The sequence below is a fragment of the Mirounga angustirostris genome, unplaced genomic scaffold (genome assembly GCF_029215605.1).
Source record: "Mirounga angustirostris isolate CCGP_5_RB_7025 unplaced genomic scaffold, mMirAng1.0.hap1 SCAF_14, whole genome shotgun sequence".
NCBI lineage: Eukaryota > Metazoa > Chordata > Mammalia > Carnivora > Phocidae > Mirounga > Mirounga angustirostris.
Window position 1 is genome coordinate 68,793,076 of NW_026991722.1, and position 24,078 is coordinate 68,817,153.

Here is a 24,078-nt window from a genome sequence, read left to right on the forward strand (position 1 = left end):
CCCTGGATGCCAGCCAGGCGGGGAGGCGTGTGGGGGTGGGGGGAGCACCCACGAGATGCATGGAGCATACAAAGGCTTCTTGGAGGGGACCTGGAGTCCCAGCCCAATGGGCAGGAAAATGGTACCCTGGGCCATGGTGAGTGCCATTCCGCACTGACTTATTACCTTCCTGGTGTCCCCAGCACCTGCGGTGTTCCTATAGCCCTGATGAAGCTTGCACCTGTTGGGCGGTGGGCTAGGCACCTCTTCTAAGGAAGTCTGTCGGTCAGGGCCAGCCTTTTTAGAAACTCATCATCCCACTACAGAAGCCCAGAGAGCTTCCTCTCTCTCGGACCTGGCTGGGCTTGGGGTGGCATCCTGTGTAGGCTTGGTCAATGGGACCAGCTCAGCTGCGACTCTTGAGCAAGGGATGCAAACAAGTGGGGACAGCTGGACATTGTTCTGTTCACTGTGGGCACACAGAGCCTGGGGACGGGAGCACCCCTGCCCCTTGGTTCCTGTTTCCTGGTTCTGGACTTCCGGCCTCCTATGGACTTGTCTCCCCCCGCCCCCAAATTCCCCTTTCATTGAAGACGGCTGTAGGGTTAGGTCTGCTGCTTGCTACCCAGATACCTGCCTGATGCACAGAGCCAGAAAGTGGGCTCAGAGGGAAAACCTGAGTGGATGAGCAGGCTGAGAAATTCACATGCTGATCGTCCCATGGGAAAGGGGTTTTAGCAAATCGTGACAAAGGACCTAAGGTCACTGGCCTGGCTTCTGGGACTCGGACGGTCAAACGTCCTCCTCGACTTTGCTCGGTGGCCGGCACCATCCGGCATGGGCCAGGAGCGCAGGGGCTTTGCAGCCGGGCACCCGGTCCCAGGAAACAGCTGCTCAGCCTTTTGAAGTCAGTATTTCATTACAAACGAGGTGCAGTTGTTTCTGTCTGTTTGCCCGAAAGCCTGAGTCAGCGCGAGCAGTGGAGGGTTGGGGAGGTGGGGAGGGCCCAGGCTTGTCTGCTGCGTGGCTCCTGCGTCCCACGCGACCCATTTCCCCAGGCAGGCGTGTTCCATTCTTCCGGTCCCCGGGGCCGGTGCCGATGCTGGAGAGAGGGGGCCTGGCCAGGCAGATCCAGGGACCCGGAAGGTTGCAGGCCACCTCGTACCCTCCTCCCTGCACAGCACAGACGAGGCAGGCAGGCTGTGGAGCAGGGCCCCCGTGGAGAGCCCTTGGGGATGCGGACATGTCAGTAACCAAGACAAATTCGGACAGCACATGGCCCAGCATGCCCTGCATTTCTGAGAGCCTAGAGCCTGAGGCCCAGGACTCTGCTGACGGTTTTGTTTCATATCATGTGACAATACTGCATACTGAGCGCCTAGGACCTGAGGATTTGGGGTGGCAGCCCTGGGAGCATGTACTCTTCGCCCAACGAGCTCCCGATTCTGTCCCATTCCTACTTGTCCTGCATGTAGACAGCAGCTGGGACTCGGGGACTGCCCCTGTTGGACACCGCAAAGCCCCCAGCCCCAGAATGACTGCTGCTGGGGGGCCGGGGACCACAGGAAAGGTGTCCCTGTATCATCTCCAGTGGACGGGGCACCCCATGCAGGATGAGGGGCATGTTGTGTGGCCACCTTTGGGTGTCTCTCTGAGCCTCGGCTTCAGTTAGTCCCGGGGCCCTGCCTGCATATTTCCGAGGTCAGCTACTCCCGCATTCCCTCCATAATGGCACGCACAGATTTCACACCTCCCAAGCCAATGAAAACGTGGTCATCCCTCCAGGGGGAGCAGGATTCCGGAGAAGTCCACACCCGTGGACCTTATGGAAACTCTGCTGCACACTCGGGGGTGGAAGACACTTCTGGTGAGCAGACCAAGGACAGGCCTCCGCACAGCTCCAGACGAGAGGCTGCAAACCCAGCCTGCGGCCCCACACGGATGCAGAAGAGAGCAGCAGCTTGCTGTTAGGGACAAACCCTGAACCAACATTCCCCAGATACCGGGGCACAGGGAAGGAGGGCTTGGAGATGGGCCGAGGGCCTGAGTGTGGATCACATGTGCACCCTCCATGGGCCTGAGCGTGGATCACACACGCACCGTTGATGGGCTGAGAAAACAGAGGTGGAACCAGTGTGGCAAATAGCTACCCAGCCCCGAGTCCCTGGCGGTGTTCTGAACAGGCACATGGAGGGACTCCTGGGGTCTTCACTGCCCTGGGGGTGTTTCTTCATGTGCTCAGTCACCAGTGAGCCACGCGGACTCAGACCCCACAGTCCCACAGGTGGTGGGCACCAGGAGGCAGGCTTGGACTGAGCCATGTGGCTCACGCACCTATGTTCCGACAACCACTCTGTAAACACGTTTGTGGGGGTGCGTTAGCTTCCTGGGGCTACTGCAACAAATCATCACAAGCTGGATGGCCTCAAACAACCCAAATGTATTCTCTCAGAGCTCTGGAGGCCAGAGGTCTGAAAGTGAGGTGTGGGCATGGCCGCGCTCCCTCTGGGGCTCAAGGAGCGTCCCTCCTACCTCTTGGGCTCCCACGGTCCCCAGGTGTCCCTCACAGGTGGCTGCATCACTCTGGTCTCGACCTCTGTCTTTCCCTCGCCCTCTCCCCTGGGTCTCTGTGTCTCCATCTCCTTCTTCCTCCTCTTATGAAAACACCCTAAACACAGAGGAATCGCATCCCAAGCCCCCTGACTTGACATCTGAGAAGACCCTGTTTCCAAAGAAGGTCACATCCACAGAAGCAGCTGTCCAGAGGTGGACATATGTTTTGAGGGACACAATCCAGTCCCCTGCAGGGGAGTTAGTCATTAAGTTTTGGGGGAAATGGAAGAATGAGCCGTGGGAAATTCAGGAGGGACTGGGAGAGAGAGAATAAAGTGAGGCCTCCATCTTAGAGGAGGGCATAGATTTGGGTTCAAGGCAGGAGTGACAGTAAGATGATGAGAATAATCGTGTGTCCTGAGTCCTGAGCTGTGGAGGAGGCCTGCTTCCTGCGTCCTGAGCAGTGGAGGGGGGCCCACGTCCTGAGCCCTGAGTGGTGGAGGGGGTTTTGCGTCCTGCGTCCTGAGCCCTGAGCCCTGAGCGGTGGAGGGGGGCCTGCATCCTGTGTCCTGAGCCCTAAGCGATGGAGGAGGCCTGTCAGATGCCTTCTCCGGGAAGGGTGTGGCTGGTCCTCCTGAGGAGGCGATGGAAAGGTTTTGGAACTCCCCAGAGGTAGCCGTTGCACAATATTGTGAAGGAACTGAAAGGCCCTCAATTGTTCACTTGCAATACTTGAATTTAGGTTATATGAATTTCACCTCAGTAAATTATTTTACTGAGCCAAGTGGGCAGTGGGCCGAATCAGAAAACAACAGGAATTCCAAGAGGCGAATAACCTCGGCCGACAGGGTGTGTCCGGGAGCATGGCTCTCAGGGTGTGCACCACAGCCGTTGTTCTAGAATGACCCGTGTCCCTGAGCCGCGGAGCGGGGCAGAGCCTGGCCTGCAGGCGGGTGCCCGGCGCTCTCCTGGGCAGGCGTGGACGGCTGCAGTCACCTCCGACAGGTGGGAAGTCAGGAGAAACAGAGGCTCCCCCGGTAGGAGCAGCATCTCCAGCTCCAGGGCAAAAGCCTTGAAACAATCAGGTTGCAGGAAGTGAACGGCCCCTCGCATCTGGTTTTCGGCACTATATTTAGGAGATGACATTGCCAACGCGTTTACCCGCCCGTGTGTGCTGCTTGTTCTCTGCGGACTTTTGGGGAGAGCGCTGCAGACCTTGCGGCTCGCTGTCTTATTCTGTGTCTCGCTGTCTAATTGAAAAGAAATCCGCAGATTCGCTGAGCACCCCGGCCGTTTAGGTCCCTGCTCGGAAGCGTGGGGGAATCAGTAACTGCCCTGTTATGTAAGCGCCCTCCCCTTCTCTCTCCATCCTCGTTATCTCTCCGTGAAGTGGGGACAGCACCGTGCGGCCGTGGGAATGAAGACCGCGATTAGCAAATGCTCTGCAAGGTCTAATTCATGTGCAGTTGTAAGGTTCGTCTATTTTTGTCTTGCGTAGCTAGCTGTACGTGTACAATAATGTGGAAATGGAGTCAAAAGTTTATTGCAAGGGGACGTGTAGCGACCAGGGCTCCTGCAGGACGTGGACGGCACCGAACGGGTGTTCCGGGCCGAATGTCTGTGTCCGCGCCCCCGCCAGCCCCCGAAAGTGCATTTGTCGAAGTCTTAACCCCCAGTGGGACGGTGTGAGGAGGAGGGGCCGCTGGGGCTGACTAGGTTTCCGTGAGGTCCTAAGGGTGGGGCCGGTGGACAGGGTCAGTGCCTTTATAGGAGGCGGAAGGCAGCGGGGTCTCTGTCCACACGGGGGAAGCGGGAGGACACAGCAAGTCGGTGGCCGTCGGTGAGCCAGGACGCCACCCTCGCCGGGGACAGAACTGGCCAGCACCCGGATCTGGGACACCCAGCCTCCGGAGCCCCAAGAAGTCCCGGACTCACTAAGACAGGCTTTACCTGGAGAATGTCTAAAGCACGGACTCCCGATCCAGGTGCGGTGCAGCTGGGGAACCAGCGGCAGATGGCGGGGCTCAGCGGACAAGTGGGCACCGTGATGCCTCGGCCAGCAGGGCAGGTGAGAGGTGAGCAAGGGGGACTGCAGAGGGCTGACCTGCAGGGACAGAAGCCACAGGCAGACAGGAGCAGGGCTGTGGGGAGAGGGAAACTCTCACTGCCGGGTCAGGCGGGCCCGGAGTGCCGCAGAGCAAGGAGGCTCGTGGTGAGTGAGTAGGGGTCAGCCTCCCAGGGGCGGACAGCGGACCTGCAGGGGCACATGGAGAAGGAGCAGCCCTGCGTGGGTTTCTGGAGGGATCGGACCTGCAAGTACCCGACGTAGAGACAGTGGTGGGTGTGCCCACAGCTCAGAGCTGACACAGACATCCAGCTGACGCTAAAGAATGGCCTGCCACTTGAATGGCCAGGCTGTCCTTGCGCTGACCCCTGTGTCCCCCTTTCACCCAGGCCACACGGCCCTGGAGCAGGGACTTCAAGGTATCTCCAGGAACAGCGAGCGCCTGGCTGGCCTGCACCTTGGCCTACGGTGGCTGGGGGGGACAGGTCAGGTGATGCTGTTTTTCAGGTCCTTCCCGTGTCTGCCGTGTCGTGGGGGAGCCGTGACAGAGCTGATGGTGCAGCTGCTTAGGAAAACATTCCTGCTGCCGATCTGATTTTTAAGGATGGGAGGGAATGTCCCCGCCGAGGACCCCCTGGCATTCTGGCTCTGTCCTCAACCTGCTCAGGGCTCACCATCCTTTTCCAGCGACCCAAGGAATGACATAAGCAAGCTGGACACGTATGGGCTTATAAATTCTGTTTTTTTTGGCTGGCATTGGAGTGTCCCCTTTCAAGAAGTATGACATTTTTAAAGTTCCAAAAATACAAAGCTTGAAACAAAACAAAACAAAACAAAACAGAACTAGTGCATCTCTGTCTTTGCCCTCCAAGATCACGAACATTTCTCTGGGAAGAGGGCCTCTGTTTCCTGTTGTTGGTATGCCTCCTAAAGATACTGCTCCCACGTCTCCGTCCACCACAAGCTCTGCCTGTGGCCAGATGCGAAGGCTGTAGGTGCATAAATCTCCCAAAAACAGGTGAAAGAAAGGCCACGTAGCCGTTCCCTGGTCATGCACTGAATTTAATGAGCTTTATCCTTCCTGGAGCCTTAATCTAAATAAGAACCATACCAACAGCTATAAAAGCTACGGCCCTTTCTTTGAAATCTCAATTAAAACCAACACAAAACAAGCATGTTTGGCGTCTCTGTGCGGGACCATCCTGCAGGAAGAAAATTTTTTAAAAAGTTGGTAAAACTCCAGTTAGAACCTCTCCCCTGTCTGCATTTCTGCTGCCGTGTATTTAAAAATAAATAAGCCAGGAGGGGATGCACGGAGATAGGGCATGGGTACATCACTGTCTCAAAACCAATTTTCAAACGTTTTCAGGGCTGGCTAGATGCCAGAACATGTTTTGACATGATTCTTCCCCCTTAATTTATAACCTCTGTGTATCTGCGAGGAAATTCAACCCTTATGTTTCTGATTCCTTTACACTTAACTCATCAGATGCTGCCCTGTAAGAAACATTTGATGTTAAGCGGCTTTGAGCACTTTTTTACGAGGCCTTTTAAACCTGTTCCCCCTTAGGAACAGGAAGCCAGGTTTTTCCAGAAGTAAACAGATGCGGCCCACAAAAAGTGTCCGTCGTCGGCCTGGAGACCAGACCTGGGGTTCCCCAGTGGCCCCAGACCCGTCAGCATGTTGGGCAAAATTGCCCCACGCAGCCTCTTGAGGGACTAAGGTCCTCTAGCTAAACGTCAGTGCGTCACCAACGTCAGGGACCGCACGAGTCTAACAAAGACAAATGATCCCACTGAGAGCCACCGAGATGGGGGCCCCATGGCTGGAGGTGGAGAGAGCCTGCTCCAGGTGAGCTCAGCGCACCCCATTACTGGGCGGGGACCGGCAGGTGAGGACCGATTTCTCTCCTCGAATCTAGGTGGGCTCCGAAACTCCCTCATCAGACAGGCCCCGGGGCAAGGTGCGCCCATTCTCTGAGAAGCCAGCCCTGGCACACGTGCCCTGAGCGGAGGCGGCCGCCCTCTGTGGAGCCTGACCCTGCTGAGGCTGGCGTCCCTCGAGGGGACCCTGGAGCTTGGGACACCGTGGGGCGGGAGGGCGCCAAGAGGGGTGCCCGATAGGCCAGGGAAGTGAGAGCGGAAGGCGATCCCCCAGACCCAGCCATCATCAAGGCGATCAGAGCCCAACAAGCCAGCCCAGCCCTTCCAGAATCCTGACTTGGCAGATCACGAGCAAGCCAAGGTGGCTGAGAATACCCGTTTTGAGGTGCATGTTACCAGCACCCCGAGGAATCCGCTCACCTCCTTCAGCTCTCCGACAGTACGACGAGCTGCTTCTGTACCAATTTGGGCTCCTGCATCATCAGTGGGTTGCGAGGAGGAGGAAACCCTACGGTATTGTCTAAAAAGCAATTTCTGGACTGAAAAGCCCAAGGTAGACCACATTCCGGCACAGATTGCCTCAGAGGTTCATGATGTGAGCACCGCTTTGGTTCAGATTCTCTGAAAATAACTTCCCCTCCGAGCGGTGGCCCTTGTCTTCCGGCTGGGGCCTTAATTCCAGCAAAAAACTTTCAGGCCCTGTGTAGCCATGTTACCTGACCCCACCCCCCACCCCCGCCACTCCTCCCCTCCCGGAGAAGGAGGGCTTGTGCCCACCAGGTGACGGAGACGTGCCCCCCTCCACGGGGAGCTGGATGGAGTGAGCCAAGGGAGACCAAGTGGGACAAGCACCCCCTAACCACACGGAGCCCCACACAGAATAAAAAGGGGCAAATGAATACTGGTGGGGGGTGGGGGCAACCAGCACATGCCCACCCCGGGGACACTTTCCCTGCAATAAGAAATCATCTGCTCTCATGGGCGCCTGGGTGGCTCAGTTGGTTAAGAAATCATCTGCTCTTTGTTGTTGTAATTACTATAAGAATAGGACATACATAGCAACTATGAGAATCTGGGGGGGTGGGTGAGAAATCTGTCTTTAACACATACACTTCTGTTCATACATTTAGGACTAGGCTGCCTGGGTTTCTATCTGAGAATAAAGACAAAGGTGGGCCAGGGCACGCGCTGGAGAAACTTAGCAGGCAGCTCCCCAGAGGGACGCACAGCCTTCTCTGGGGCACTCCCCGATTTCTGTGGTGTAAATGTCCCGCCATCGGAGTTCAAGCTGCCGACGGCGCGCAGAGCTGGGAAGGGGCTCACACTGGTGCTCACAAACCAGCTTCTGCATCATTCCCCCAAGAACGTCAGCGCTGGGGGACAGGCCGCTGCGGAAAATCTTCCAGGGTCTCTGCAGCCAAAGCTGTGCCCTCAGAACCCCAAAGCTGGAAATAAAGCCAGGCTTACAAAGAACCACCTGCCACTGACCAGCGGGTACCCGATCGTTTCCAAACGGCAAACTTGAGGAACTGGAAGACCCACTCACCCCCCACAACGAGAGGACACGTGAATTTGTGAAGCCAGAAGGCCCCAGAAAAAAAGGGTCAAATTTTGGACGACAGAGACTTGGAAAGAACAACACAGGTTGAATGAAACAAGTAGGCGTCAGAAAGACCTCGAAACCAAGCGCAAAGTAAACGTAATCCTTGTATTCAGGTCGGGCGACGTGCACTCTTCCGGAACAGGGTGGGGTTGAGACGCTCCATACTTGTGGAAGAGACAGAGCCCAATTTAAATCATCTGTACCAGGTGCCCATTGGAAAGTTGGTGTAATTCTCACTTACAATGACAAAAGTTTGGGGGTCCAGAACAGGGGATGCACATGCTAGGCCAGCAGACATGGCTTGTTTGTCCTGCACAGTGTTTTTACAAGTTTTGATTCATTGTCCACACTTAAAAGAAAGAGACTTGGGACGCCTGGGTGGCTCAGTCAGTTAAGCGGCTGCCTTTGGCCCAGGTCATGATCCCAGGGTCCTGGGATCGAGTCCCACATCGGGCTCCTTGCTCAGCAGGGAACCTGCTTCTCCCTCTCTCTCCCTCTGCTTGTGCTCTCTCTGTCAAATAAATAAAATCTTTAAAAATAAATAAATAAATAAAAAATAAAAGAAAGACTTGACCCCCCTTCAAAAAAAAAAAAATCAAGATTTCTGGTTGATCTTGAAAAATCAGAATTTCTGTTAACACCAAGCTCCCAAATCTGCAATGCAGCAAAGGTTTGGAACTTAGCTATAGGTACTCTTTCAGACAGGACACACAGATCCCACAGACCCTATAACACTCCTGGTTGATTTTCTCACACTAACTACTTCATTCCTTGTTTTCCAAGCCCCTAAGGCATTTGGATTTGCAACCTCTGATCTACAAGGAAATAGACAATTATCCTATTGTTTTTACTAGTTTGCAAACTCTCTCTCACCCATCCATCCATCCACCTAACCATCCACACATCCATCCATCCACCTATCCATCCATCCATCATCCATCCCTCCATCCATCCACCCTTCTGTCAGTCCCTCCATCCATCCATCCATCCATCCACCCATCCATCCACACATCCATCCATCCACCCATCCATCCATCCATCCACCCATCCACCCATCCATCCATCCATCATCTACCTATCTACCGATCCTATCAATCTATCTACCTACCTACATAATACATATTTATCACCAAAAACTGAAATTGAGAAAGTATAAAGAAGAAGGTGGAGATTATCCATGAATCTTGCCAAGCATAGATAACCACTGTAAACATTTCATGTCTTCCCAGGTACACATGCCCATTTTACAAAGAAGGAAGTGGTATGACACAGAATGTATTCTATAACCTGCCTTGTTCAATTAACAGCAGATTAATATTCAAAATGTCTAACAACTGATGTGGAATAGGTACAGACCGATCAGAACACGTGTCAATCATAAACAGCCAAAGGGCTGTGCTGGTCCACCCCGGCTGCCGGCTGCCGGCTTAGTAATATGGTTGGCCATGTGCCCATGTTAATAACATGTTTCTACATAATTACTCCAATGACTACATGATATTCTAAGGATTTACCACAGTTGAATCGAACAGTCAGCCTGCTGGTATACACAGAGGTTGTTCCCAATTTTCAATACATTTAATGCGAGTAGAATTGCTGGCTCACAGGATATGCATATTTTAAACGGTCTTGGATACACATTGCATTTGCTCTTACGAGGGCCATCTACTTTACAGTCCCACCCGGGGGGCATGGGGAGCCCATTTCTCTACCCCCAAGCCAAATCTAGGTATTACCAGCCTTAAAAAGAAAGGGTCCATCTCTTAGGTACAAATAATGGCTTTTTTCACACATGTACCTTTGATTACCACTAGTGAGTTTAACTATCTTTCTGCAGGTTTTTCTTCTCATCTGAACTGCCTATTTATAGGCCCAGGCAGGAAACTATAGTTTTTGCTTTTTAATTTTGTTTATGGAGAATTTTTATTTTTGATTAATTTTTTTTTTTTTTGCCATACCGAATTTTAAATTTCAATGTAGTCAAATCATGATTTAAAAAAAAAAATAACTTGGCTTTGGTGTCATGCTAAGAAGTCTCCTGATAAGTGATATACGGTATTCACCAGCATTTTCTTTTCATGGAGTGAAAATTTTAAATAACCTTTTCCCCCTGATGGTAGTATTAATTTTACTTTTCTTTTTTTTTTTGTCAGTCCCAAATGGATTTTGGTAAAAGGTATGAAGTAGAGATTTGATATAAAAATGTTCCCAAATCTAAAACAAGCCTCAACATTATTGGTTGAATACGCCATTCTTTCTTATTTTGGTTTGAAATAAAGTTCCAAATGCATTTAGGACTCTTTCTGGACCTTACATTTTGTCCCATCAATTTACATATTTTAATGCTATTTCCCAATACTGTTTTCATTACTACAGCTTTAAAGGGCATTGACTAGTGATAGAATTAAGCTCTTTCTTACCATGGTTTCAGTTTTTTTCCCTGCCTTGGGTATTTGCTCAAATTTGATGGCTTTATATCATTTTGGAGAGCCCCCCCCCCCAAAATACAGATTTTTACATAGGAGTTGCATTATATTTAGGAATTAATTTGGGGATGGTGGACATATTGACCAGGTACTTAATTGTGCAAATATTCCAGCCAATTATTTATACTCTTCAGAAACATAGTGACATTTTCTTCAAAAGGGCTTGCACATCTTAAGTTTGTTTCTTGATAGTTTGCCCAGGCGTTTTGTAGGTTCTGCAAAGGTGGTCTTTATTTCCTTTATATTTTCAACTGGTTTATAAGGAAGCTGCTGATTCTATGGACTTGTTTTCTCTTGGTCTCCTTATCAGTTCTATTCAATTCTCAGATTCTATTTTAAGCTAATTATCTTTTCAGTCACATCATCTGCAAATAATGACAGTTTCCAATGGTCTTAAATTCTGTCTTCTCCTCTTGCCTTACTGCATGGTCGACCACGTCCAGGATAAAGTTGGATAATTGTCAAGAGCCTTGTTCTATTCCGACTTTCATAAAAGTGCCTCTAGTGTCCCATTATTATGTGTAATGTTTGCTGTAGATGTCCAGTGATCCCACTGTATTGCGTCCTTCTTAGACGGCTCCTGGGGAGTTGTACCCACTTGTGTGCACTCATCCTGAACAAGACTCTAGACCAAGGTAAGTATACCATGAGGACAGGCAGCAAGGTGAAACCAAGTTGTTTGGGCAACAGTTTTAAGAATCAAAATAGATGCAGGGAGCACGTAATACTCAACTTTAAAGATACCGGGGCTTTCAAGTGGAAAATGAATTAAATGAAATAGAGCAGGCCATGTGGCCGAAGTAGAGCCAAGAGGAAGTAGTCATAAGGAAGAAGATTTTAACTCAAAATAAGACATTTTTAAAGACTGAGAGCTGATCCAAGATAGGACACAGAAGTGGTGGTACCCAAGAGAAGTCCATATAATTACAGCCAGGAATAATGCACAGGAGCTTTAAACTTCAGGTGGTGGTGGTTTGCCACTCAAACTAGGTCAGGGGAACCAGCACATCAGCATCACCTGCAAGTTTATTACAAATGTAGACTCTTGGGTCCCACTCAGACCTACAGAATTAGGATCTGTGTTTTCTCAAGAGCCCAGGTGATTTGTATGCACGTTAAGGGTTCAGAAGCACTAGACCCAAATATATTTTCCTACCAGTCACAGGACATCCAACCTGTGGACTCTTAGAGAATACAGGTAGTTAATTACCTCAAGTAACAAGAGACCTGGAGGTGTAGGAGCTTAATGAAGTCATCGTGAAGTTGGCTCTTTCCATGCTCAGCGTGCTAGCTTGAATATTGAGTTTATGTAACCTCATGGTTACAAAATGGTGCAACAGTTCCGTGTACTTCACACGCTACTTATGTGCAGGAAAAGGACAGGCTTCCTCACCATCTGTCTGTTCATCATGAAGCAAAATCTTCCCTAGAACCTTCCATGACTTCCATCTACACACGCCTGTTCTTCTATCCCACCTTATTGACCAGACTGAGTGAAACTGCACACCCCTCACCCAATGGGGTCATCTTACAAGAATAAAACCTTTAGGAGGCAGAGCTGGGCTGGAAATTAAAATACACTTCCAACTTTGCCTGATGCCCCTTCCTCTCTTATGTTTTTCTCCCTAATGCCCTCTATTACCCAAGAGATGCGATTCACTCCCCTGAACATTGCTGCAACGTTGGGCTTTATTAATTGAAGAAAAAAATGACTATAATCATGACACCCTTAGAAGAATGGTATGTTTTATAATGGACCTTTTCCTTTCATTCTTGTTGTGTTTGTTTTTGTCTGTGTAGACTTGTGTCATACTTCTCGCAAATGAGAATCACGAATTCTTTGTAAATCTCTCACGTCCTCTGTGTGCTAGGCCATGCGTGGAAGAACAAGTTGCATTTATTTTCCCAATACTTAAGAAAGTCCCTTTAAGAAGGAAAAAAAAGTCTCAGCTGGCCTAAGCTGTTTTGAATCTAAGCCTTCTGCTATGGCCTGACATCCAAGGACACCTAGATGATATTGACACAAGGTTGGTAATATTGCTCCAGATGAGCGGGTAGGAAGAAAAGCCATTTGCAAATGAAAAATCTTGCTCAAAGCCAGCAAAATCCAAGTGTTTTATGAGAGGGCGGGCCTGGGAGGTAAACAGGTGCTGCTCTGCCCTGGGGGTGAGCCAGGGAGGAGAGCGCAGCAACCTGGCGCTTGTCTCTTCTGATCAAAGTCGGCACCTGCCCCTGGTAATCACCAGCACCCACCTTTCAAAGCACGCACTGATTGATCATCTGTCAGGGGTGATAACTTTGTAGTTCTGCCTAAAATACTAAAACATTGTTAGGATAGGTTTTTAAGCGGGTTTGTTTCTTTCCTTCTTTTTTTTTAGTGCAAATATTCCCCCACGCACCATAAAGTGCCCCCTCCCTTGGAGGACATCTGCTGGGAGAGACCCCGCTCGTCAAGAGAGTGCCTGAGAGCATTTCATCCATCATCCAGTGCTCCTGAAGCTACCGATGGCAGAAGTCCCTTCGTGGGTGACGGAAGGCAGTTTCAACGCCAGACCCTCTGGATCCGAGCTTGGTATCCGCCCTCCGCCCTGCATAAAATGTCTTCTAATAACAAAGCTAAACTCCGGGACTTTGGAGAAGTCCGCCTCGGCTGTGGATCTCGTGCAGGGTCTTAGGAGCATCACCTTCCCAGGGGCGGACCTGTTGGAGTCCCCAATTACCACGGCTCACCTCAGCAGTGGAAACTTAATCCATACGGATTTCAAACGCCTCCTTCCCTCCTCCCTCCAGCTTGGCCTTCACACTCTTAATAAAACATTAAAAAACACTCCACACTATGTTGCCGGAGCGTGTTCCGCGAGCTTCCCTGAAGTCTGGCCGTGTTCCCTCCATCAGCACATTACAGCCATCTTCGAGCATTTGCGTACAGAGGTGTCCGCGCATGAAGTCTGGTTCCCTGCGAAGTGAGTGTGATGTTATTGTGTTCAAAGAGGAAGACGGAGCATATTCTCCACTACTGCACCGTGCCTGCCTTTTCAACTTGAAAGATCAGTGGGTATTCTGTGTAACCCGGACACGGCATTGGGAAAGTGTTTCTCAAAAAAAAAAAAATCCCTCGTTCTTTTTAAAGATCATTACTCATTAGCATGCTGGGTTTAACTTTCTGGGGGAGGGAGGGGAAAGAAGCATCGTACCAGCAGTGTTCACGGACTGCCTGCCCTCTGCCAACTGGCCTTCTGAGTGCTGTGTCCATGGGAGTTTATTCCGTCTCTGGACGGTTGTGTGGAACACAGACTAATGAATTAGGTCACTTAGGACACGGAGCACCTAGTGAGGGACAGCCCAGTGGGGGAGGCACCAGCAACACCCCCATTTCATAGATGGAGAAATGGAGGCAGCGAAGTCCAGCAGCTCGTCTAAGGGCAGAGTCAGACTGGAAACCGGGGCGAGTAGGGGCGAGATGGGGCTCAGTCCCAAGCCATATTATATCCCCACCCCTGTAAGGGTGCGGACGCCTCCATCTGCTGTTCCTCTTTGTCCTCCTCTCTTCCCTTCAAGGAAATAAGATGGGAAATAGGAGAATATCTACGACTTGGAGAATACTTCTTGACTTGTCTGTTTTCGGTCTCCAAGCAGCATCCCCCCAGGCTCTGGTAGAGAATTATAGACTAGCAGCCTGTGGAGATCATTTTACTTTTGCTTGGGTGGCCCAAGGGTTAAAGGAAAGAGAGAGGTGAGTGCCCCAGGCTCGGAAGGGTAGAGGGGAGGGATGCTGGGGCTTCCAGCCTCCGAGCTCCCCTAACCTCTATCTGGATCACATATTCCGACTCAAGATGAGACCATGACATAATCTCTGGCAATCCTCCACTGACAGTGAGAAACCCAGCCCCAGCGGTTAGGGGACTGCTCTTCCTCCACCTGTGCTCCCCCTCCCTCCTCCCGCTTTGCTCTCCCTCCCTCTCCTCCTCCCTCCTCCCTGGTCTGCCCTCCCCCTTCCCTCCTCCTCCCTACTCCCCCTCCCTCCTTCCCCCCTCCTTTTCCATCCTCCTCCCTCTCTCCTCCCCTCTCTCTTCCTCCTCCCTCCTCCTCTCCTTCCTCTCCTCCCTCCTCTTCCTCCCTCCTCTACCCTCCTCCCTCCTCTGCCCTCCTTCTTCCTCCCTCCTCCCTCTTCCTACCCCCTCTGTTCTCCTCTTCCCTCCTCTCTTCCTCCCTCATTTCCCCTCTGCCTTCCTCCCCCCTACTTCTTCCTACTCCCTCCTCCCTCTACCCTCCTCCCCCTCCTCCTTCCTCTGCCCCCAGCTGACCTCTCCACCTGTGTCTCCAGCCCCCTTCCCAGCCTGCAGACTGACCTCCACCAGGAGGTATCAGAGGCCCCTCACTGTCTACCCTGCATCCATCTTCCATTCTCCACCAACACATCTGTTTCCTTCCTCCTGTCTTGGTGAATGCCACCTGACCCCCCAGTAAGAACCGTGGCCATCCCTGACCACGTGTCCCCTCTGGCCTGTCTGGGCATGAACCCAGCCCTGCTGCCCCTGCTTCCGAGTGCCCACTCTTCAGCTCCCTCTGCAACCACAGCAGAAGGCAGTCGGCCACACCCCCTCTCCTCTCCCGAGCCCGCACGGCCCTGTGCAGTCCGTGCCTGAGCGCCCCGTGCCCCCTCCTCGCAGCACAGGCATGGACGGCCGCCGTCGGGCCCCAGGTGGGGGTGGGGGGTGGGCTAGTAGCCAGCAGTGTGGGTTTGGAAACACACAGCCAGGCTCACGTTCCTGGCCCCTGCTCACCACCGCATGGCCTGGGGCTCCTGTCTGGACTTCTCTGGGGTCCGTCATCCTCATCCTTAAGACGGGGCTGAGAATTGTCCTGCCAAAGCGTGTCAGCAGACTGAGCGAGCCTGGAAACCGGCATCAAGTCCTTAGCCATCATTCCCTCATCCAGCAATTACCGATGGAGTCAGGGGTCTGGGATCTGTGATCAGGCTGCCTGGTTCCCGTCCTGGCTCTAACTCGTACTTGCTGTGTGACCCTGGGAATTTAGTGAACCTCTCTGGGCCTCTGGGTAAAGCCTGTCGAGCTCCCGGCAGGCAGGCAGTGCTCCCAAGGGCCTGCTGGACCGATTGTCATTGCTCTCTTGTACCTGCCATTACACCCCGAGGCCCGTGGCTAGGTCCCCGCACAGGCTGGGTCCGCATGAAAGCCTTGATCCCCTGCCCCTAACTCCGGCTCTAGCCGTTAGCCTATCCCGGCAACGTCACCCCGCCACGAAACTGTTCCTGTTGGACCTTCTGCCTTCTGTGCATTTTGAGCCCCCTTTGGGAGGCCTCCCCCACTCAGAATAGATGCGCGGGAGATGCGCCTCGCATGAGCCCCTTTCCCGCTGTGCGGGTCTCTCGTACCAGGCGGTGACCTCGGAGCCGAGGGCCGGGTGCGCTTGCCCCGTTTCCCGGGCCCTGGCACGGACGAGGTGGTGAGTGGCTGGGTGCCAAAGGAAGGAATACCCGGGATGGCCTGCAGTGTGACCTGGGGCAGTCACCTTCTCTGACCTCACCCCCCGGATCTGTCACCTGAAGCAGGTTTCCGTTTCCCTGGAGCTGAAGCCGGGGCCTGAGGAGTCTCCACATTAAGACAATCAGCAATTCCTTTGCAAGTCCCCAGTCCAGCCACAGGGGACCCAAAGCCTAGCAGGGGTGTTCGCAGATTTCTCCCTTCCGGAGCCTTGATGTTTCTCCTAAAATTCACGAATTATCTGCATGTGACCCCGGGTCGAGCAGTTTGCTCAGAAATCCCTCCTGGGGCTACTGGAAACTGGGGCGAGTAGGGGCGAGGATCACTGGCAGAGTCGGTGCCCTGGTGCACCTGCCCGACCGTGTGCAAAATCCTTTGACATTTATGAACAGGGTCCCTGTGGTTTGGGGGGAGGGTCCACACTGAAACACTTCCAGACAACAAACAGCAGAGGTGCTTCCGCAGGTCAGCCCGCTGTTCTCCCCGGGACTGAGGTCTGCAGCCCACACACGGGCACATACTGGGTGGCTGACGAGTCCAGTAAGTCGACAACTGAGGACTTGGGGGAATCACACTCAGCTCTGACGCTCACAGCAGCTAATACTGTTATCTTTCTAGACTCTGCAAAACTCTGTTCCAAACACGTCATTTTTATTTTTCCTGAGTCACCCAAAGGAAGCATTATGTACATACATACATACACCCATACATCAATATCCCTAGGTGGTCTTTTGGGGGACTGGGTGGGATTGATCAACAAATAGGTTTTTGCTTGTGGGCATTTTTTAAACCTTTTTTTTTTTTTTTAAATGCACTTTAGGCTATTCTAGATTTTATTTTAAGTTACTTTGCCTACCTAGTTGGTGTTTCTTGAACTTGATCCCAAACCACCCAGGGTCCCTGCTCGGGCAGGCCACGGCCATACACGTCTAGGTGAGGTGGCCCCCACAAACCGACCCGTACCTTTGCCCAGCTCTGATATTGATGTGAGGGTGGTCCTACGATCATCAGGCTTAACTCCTAAACACCCTCTTTGGGAAACAGGCTGCCCTGACTCCAGGCTTCTGTCCATCTTAGGAAGTGCTTAATACATGTTCGAAATTCTTAAGGGCTCTTTGTTCAACTGGGAACTTGACATCAGCACGACCCCACGGAGAGCTTGGTTTATTCTGCTGATTTCCCACGGCAGGATGTCTGGACCATGCCCTTGGATCCTTCGTGTTAGGACTGGAGTTCAGCTGTGCCTCTGAGCACTGAACCTGGGCCCACTTTAGGTCTCTACCGCTCAGCAGCAGACACAGGAGAAGAACCAAGTTCACAGACATACAAAGCTGATAGACCTCCTTAATGACCTGCCACCCTGAGCAGATATTTTATCCTGTCCAGGTCTATAATCTGTTCTGTAAACATGTCCTGGACTTGCGACAAAACCAGCACATTCTGGACTGACGCACAGAACTCTGTCTAGGTACGATTTGATCCCAGCAGACCCACCGAAGGCTACTCGGATTTAATACTCTGACTGGGCTGGCCACGCTCCCTGGAGATATCACCGGAGGTGGGTCCAGGCTCCCCGGGATTCAGCCACACTTAGAAGCCCAGGCGCTCCCCGAGAAAGTGTGTCTACAACCAGGCCCTCACATCCAGCCACCAAGAGTCATAGCAACGATCTCCGGCCCTCCCCATTTCCTGCATGTCATTCCACTGAAACTCGAAATTCAATTATTCTGCCAACCTTGCCATCCGCCCATCTGCCGTTTCACACGGATAACCAGTAATCTCTAGATAGAGATGCACACTCAGGATTTGCTTGAAAAGCTGGTAGGGGGAGAAAGTTTGCTCTGCTCTCTCCACACTCAGGGAAGGGAAGCCTCACAACACACAAGGGACCAGCACCAAACTAAAGAACATATTTTATTTTTAATAAAATAGTGGAGCATGAAAAATATCATATATTACAAATATACACAAGCAGAACAGCTCTCCCCTGGGGTGGTGGGGAGAATCAACTAGACTTGTCTAGTGCTTCTTGAGCTATTCATGGAAACCATTTGTTTAACAATAGAAAGAGTCAATAAGCCCTTTGGATACTTTTGAATGATCTTTCTCCCCTTTCCCCCCCTCCCCTCCTTTCCACAAATCAGTCCAAACGTGTATAACATTGGCTTGGTTTCCATTAAAAAGCCACAAAATGTAACACTAGAGGGTTTCTGAGGGCTGGGCCTCTCTGTGCTTTTGTTGAGATTTCTTTTGTTGTCTTTATGTACAGCAAAATACTTGTTTCTCTTTTCATTTCCACGGAGAGAGGGAAGAAATGTATTGCACATTGTTTGCATTTGCAAATGTTAGGTTTGGAAGTTTCTGTCTTGGAGAAAGACCCATTTGTGAAGGCGAGAGGCTGGAGTCTATTTTAAGGGACTCCAAATCCACTGGAGTGTGTTAAATCGTCAGGGCTCCCCTTTCTCCCTGTCTACACAGAACCTGCTGTCCCACACACAGCCTTCCTGGGGGTGGGCCCCAGGGATGGCTCCTCGCTGGAGACCCACTTTACCTCTCCCCGCCCCCTCCCCACGCTCCCGGCAGAAGTTCTTTAATGTCCAAAGAAGTTACCTCTCCTCTGACTTGTAAATGGGTAGCAAAGCCAACTCAAACACAGGGCTCTATATTTATGGAAGCTTCTGAACAAAAGTTTTCTTCTGGGGGCTGAATCAACTACTTGACCACAAATTAGTTACACGAGAGGCTACTCAAGTAAGGGAGGAGCTCTCCTTCTGGAAACAAAACAGAACAAGTAACCTGGAAGCACATTTTTACTTTCAGTGTATCACAGCATCCTGACTTTCAGGGTAAAAACTTTTTTCTTTTACTTTTATTTAAAAAAACAAAAAACAAAAACAAACCCCAACCAGCCAACCAGGAAAAAGCACCACGTTTTGGCTCTGACTGCCACCGTATCCTGTCTGGGAAAGTTTTCCACTCTGGCCTTCCCTCCCTGCCCGCCCCCCCACCCCCACCCCCCAAGGCAGTTCACACACAGGTGGGAGACTGGGCAGGGATTTCATATTTTCCAAGATGGGTTTTTTGGGGATGCTGGGCTTTCTTGTAAATCCCACTGTTGGTGATCACACTGGCGGGTTTCCTCCTGCTCTTCCTCCTGAACCTGCGGCTGCAAACGTTCTGCCAGGACTGCAGGGTTTTGGACGTCCAGATCCACATCCCGCTGGTGATGCCCACCACCAGCAGCATGAAGATCTTCACCATGAAGATCTCCACGGCCGGGATGGACGCGGCCATCAGGCAGTCCGGAGTTTTGGTCTGGTTGTTCATTTTGCACTTGTGCTGAGTGGCTAGGATTTTCCAGTACTCCATGTTGAGGCGCTCGTAAAAGTAGCAGGCGATCACACAGGTGGCCGGCACCGTGTAGAGCACAGAGAAGACTCCGATCCTCACCATGAGCTTCTCCAGTTTGTCGGTGTTCTCCCCGCCCGTCTTCATCACCCTCCGGATGTGGAAGAGCGCCACGAAGCCGGAGAGGATGAAGGAAGTGCCAATGACGAGGTAGCAGGTCAGCGGGATGAGCACGAAGCCGGTGAGGGCGTTCACGTCCATGCTGCCCACATAGCACACGCCCGTGAGCTCGTCGCCCGCCACCCTGCGCATCACCAGGATCAGGATGGTCTTCACGGCCGGGATGGCCCAGGCCGCCAGGTGGAAGTAGCTGCTGTTGGCCTCGATGGCCTCGTGGCCCCACTTCTTGCCGGCAGCCAGGAACCAGGTGAGCGTGAGGATCACCCACCAGAGCGAGCTGGCCATCCCGAAGTAGTAGAGGACGAGGAAGACGAGGGTGCAGCCCGTGCTCTCCAGCCCCTCCTGGATGACATAGAGCTGCCCGCTGTCCCGGTCGCACGCGATGCTCTCGGCGCCGGCAAAGAGGCGGATGATGAAGCCCACCGAGTAGACGCAGTAGCACATGGAGAGGAAGATGATGGGGCGCTCGGGGTACCTGAAGCGCGCCGGGTCGATGAGGAAGGTGAGCACGGTGAAGGCGCTGGAGAAGAAGCACAGCACAGCCCACACGGCCAGCCAGACCACCGCGAAGCGCTTGTCGCCGCGGCTCCAGTACACGTCCACGCCGGGCGTGCAGAGCGGCGCGCACGCCGCGCTCTTCTCCACGTGGTGGAACTTGCCCGGGTTGTCGCAGCTGGCGCGCCCCGGGCCCGCGTCCCTGAGCGAGTGCTCCTGCGCGCCGTGCGGCCGCTGCGGCCGGAAGAGCGGCGGGAGCAGGCCCGAGCCCCGGGAGGGCTCGTCCGAGCCGTTGTTGGGCGCCTCCATGCACAGGTAGTTGGGGTCGTTCTTGTTGGGGAGCTTGCTGCAGTCCAGCGAGTCGGGCCACTTGAAGTTGAACTGCTCCATGATCGGGGAGCACTTGAGCCGGGCCTGCTCGCACATGACCCGGCAGGCGGGGATGGGGGCGGAGACTTGCTCGGTGCACATGGGCGCGTACAGCGAGCACAGGAAGAAGCGGAGGTGGCCGTGGCAGCCGTACTCCACCAGCGGCGCGAACTCGTGCAGCTGGATGGCGGCCTCGCGCTGGTTCTCGTGGCCCATCAGGTTGGGCATGCGGGTCATGTTGTAGCCGATGTCCTTGCACATCGGGATCTCGATGGGTTGGCACTTGCCGTCGCCCGGACGCTCCATGTCCATGGAGCTGATGGCGGCGCACGAACCCATCACCTGCAGGACCAGCCACAGGCGGGGGCCCGGCCGCGGCATGCTGGCGGCGGAGGTGCCGCGGCGGGGAGGTGCGCTCCCCTCAGCGCCGCCGCTGCCCCGCTCGGGCCGCGGGCCCCGGCTCCCCGGCCCCGCGCCGGCCCCCGCCCATGCCCGCTCGGCCGGCCGAGCGCTGCGCGCCGCGCCCCGGGCCTCCGCCGAGGTGGGGGCCGCGTGGGAGACGGAGCAAAGTTGGCCAACAGTACCGGGAAGCGCGACGGGCCCCGAGCTCCCGGCGGCGGCGGCGGCGGCGGCGACTCCCGGCCGCGGCGAACTTGGGGCTCTTCCGCGAACGCCCAGGTGGCGCGTCCGGGAGGCCGGCGGCGCGGGCGCACGGTGGCCGGCCGGCTGGCGGCGGCTCCTCCCTCCCGCGCCGGCCTCGCCGGGCCCGGCCGCAGCTGCTCGGCGCCGCGCGTCCCGGGCGGAGAAGACGCGCACAAGGCGAGGGGGGCGCGCAGCCGGGCGGCCACAGGCCCCGCCCCCGGGCGCGCGCCCCGCCCCCGCCGCCGCTTTGCATGAGCAGGCCGGCCCGGCGCCCGCCCCCGCCGCCCCGCCGGCCGGACCCCCGCGCGGGGAAGCCCCGGTGTCCCCGGCGCCCAGGGGCCCGCGCGGCCGAAGTTCGGGGACGCGCCGGGGGCCCGGGGGCGCATCTTCCCTCGCCCAGACGGTGGGCCCCGGGCGGGGGGCTTTCAGAGCGGGCTGGGATGGGCGTTTTACAGCCCTGGCCATAAAGTGGCCCCTCGGCTCGTAGACCTGCCCGCGTCTTCCGAGGCCCGCGCTCCGGCTCCGGCTTCGGGGAGGGGCCCTCTTTGAAATTTCAAAGAGAAGAGCTCAGGGCAGGGGGAGGGGCTCGGGGAAGCCAGGTTTTAGGGCCGCTCCTCCGAGGTCTCCGCGGGGAAGGCGGGAGGGGGAGGGGAGGGGAGGGCAGCCTCCTGGGGCGCCTGGGTTGTTGTTTTTTTCTTTCCCCCCCCCGCCTCGGGAAGTGGGGGCTTGGCTTGTGTAGTGACCCCCGCCCCCGACAGAGCCGCGGAGTGTAGGGGCCTCGCGCCAGGCAGGGCTGGTGATTTCTTCTAGGCGGCTGAGTTTATTTATTATGGGAAGTCATTCGCTCGTCGGGTATTTATATTATTTGGCGAGTGATCTGCCTGGCCTGCGCCCTCCTAGGCTGCAGACCCGTAAGACGATGCGGAGCTGGGGCTGGGAGGTCGCGGCGTCAGCTCGCGCGGAGGGTCCCCAACTCCTCCGGACCTGGGGGTGGGGGCGCGCACGCCACTCGGTTTCGATGGGAAGTGAGGGAGCGTCCTGGCCGGACGCCCCTATGCCACCCCCACCCCCTTATACTGGAGCCAGTTTGTGACAAAGTCACTTGGGACACAACGCCCCCGCCGGTCTGTGGCACTGGGCTTAAGGGGTGGGCACCCACGCCACTGCTTGCCTCCCAACAGAACATGCAAAGCGCTTCACCTAGCATGCCATAGTAACCCTTAAATAAACAGCTCCCCTAGGAGGTGGCCGGTCTCTCTCCTCTTAGACGCCCTCGAGGTCAGGATCTTTTTAAGTTCCTCTAAGACTCCCAGGATCACGTATAGAGAGGGCAGTAGGAGGACTGCCGGCCGGGAGGAGAGGTCAGAGGAGCGGGCCTTCTTTTTACCCCTTCCTTTCTGAGGTCAGCAGTGGAGAGGTGTGCGATGTGGACAGACACCCCTGGGGATCGGTGCAGCCCCCTCAGTCTTGCTGCCCTGCACCCCGCTTTGGGAGAGCTGGGTGAATCCTGCAAGAGGAGAGCTGTCGGTTTCGCCAGCTACCTCTAGGAGCGCTCAGGAAGGAGAGGCTCCTGCCAGGCACCCCTCCTCCCCTGGGAAGCTTTTTGTAAGCAGTGGCAGAAGTGGGGCGCTTCCTCTGAGCAGGCTTTTTAGAAGATTGGCTTTTATTTAAAACAAGGGGTACTATTTTACATGTGTAAGAAACTTGGGAGATCTCACATATCCACTTAGCCATTCACCCATCCACCCACCCACCTATCCACCCACCGTCCATCCATACGTACATTCACACATCTACCACCTACCCACCATCCACCCACCCACCATTCATCTGTTCATTTGCCATCCACCCATCCACCACCTCTCCACCATCCATCCATCCACCCATCCACCACCTCTCCACCATCCATCCATGCACCCATCCACCACCTATCCACCATCCATCCATCCACCCATCCCCCTATCCATCCACCCACCCATCCATCCACCCACCCATACACCACCTATCCACGTCAGCCCACCCACCACCCACCCATCCATCCATCCAGTAAACACCCAGAAGACTGAAGCTGGGGCTTGCCCAGAATCTCAGAACTAATAGGAAGCTTTGTGCAGCCGGGCCTGAATCATTGTCCCTGCCTCTCCCTGTGGGGTGTTGGAGGAGGCGGCAGTGAGGCAGAGAGTGGAAAAGAAGGTAGACAGTAATGCCATCAGAACGACCACCTTCACACCCTTTATTTCCCAAGTTAAAAACAAAATCACGTTTTTAAAGACTGCCATTTTATGATTTTGTTTTGCTTTGCTTAGTGCCTTATTTTCAAAACCTTCAAGTTACACAAGGCTCAGTGGGCATCACTTGGCTGCTCCAGAATTTTCCTTGCTAAGGTCCTCCTCTGGCACCATTTTGTCTCTTTTCTTTTTGTTTCTGTCCCTCAGAAACTGTGAACGCAAGGGAGAGCGCCAAACGCCAGGAGTGGGCGTGAGCTTTTTGAGAAAGTGCGTCCTAATTGATCTTTTATGTGCCATTTTAATTCAGCCATGTTCAGACCCATTATTTTAGCTATAACCACTTCAGATTGCTTTCTTCCCTCGTTTTTATAAAAATGTCTGCAGAAGTGCTCCATGCTGCCCAGCTGAGGCGGAAACCAACAAATAGACATTATTATAGAAAAACGAGGGCTCTGAGAAATGAGCAACTGCAAGATAACTCTGTAACTAATAAATGAAAAGGGCCTTTTGATGGCTCCAGCTGAAAAGATATTTTATTTTATTTTTTTCCTGTGTGTGGGATTTGAGATGTGTGATTGTAAGGAGCAGCGGGGTCCCCTGCTGCTCGGCCCTGGCTGGCAACCGGCCCCCCTCTGGCAAATGTTATGGAGAATTGGGAGGAATTTTATGGCTGTCTTTCCCCTCAGCTCTTTTTTCCTTTGTCTTCTTTGAAGAATGACTTTAGACATTTTATTTACATATT

General features: G+C 53.7%; 1 protein-coding gene across 1 annotated transcript; it reads right to left on the reverse strand.

The window, feature by feature from the left end:
* Nucleotides 1-18,871: 18,871 nt before the first annotated feature.
* FZD10 (frizzled class receptor 10) lies at nucleotides 18,872-21,251 on the reverse strand. Its single transcript, XM_045886452.3, has one exon. It carries the CDS (start codon nucleotides 20,845-20,847, stop codon nucleotides 19,102-19,104), a length of 1,746 nt encoding a protein of 581 aa, XP_045742408.1. The 5' UTR covers nucleotides 20,848-21,251; the 3' UTR covers nucleotides 18,872-19,101.
* Nucleotides 21,252-24,078: the final 2,827 nt, after the last annotated feature.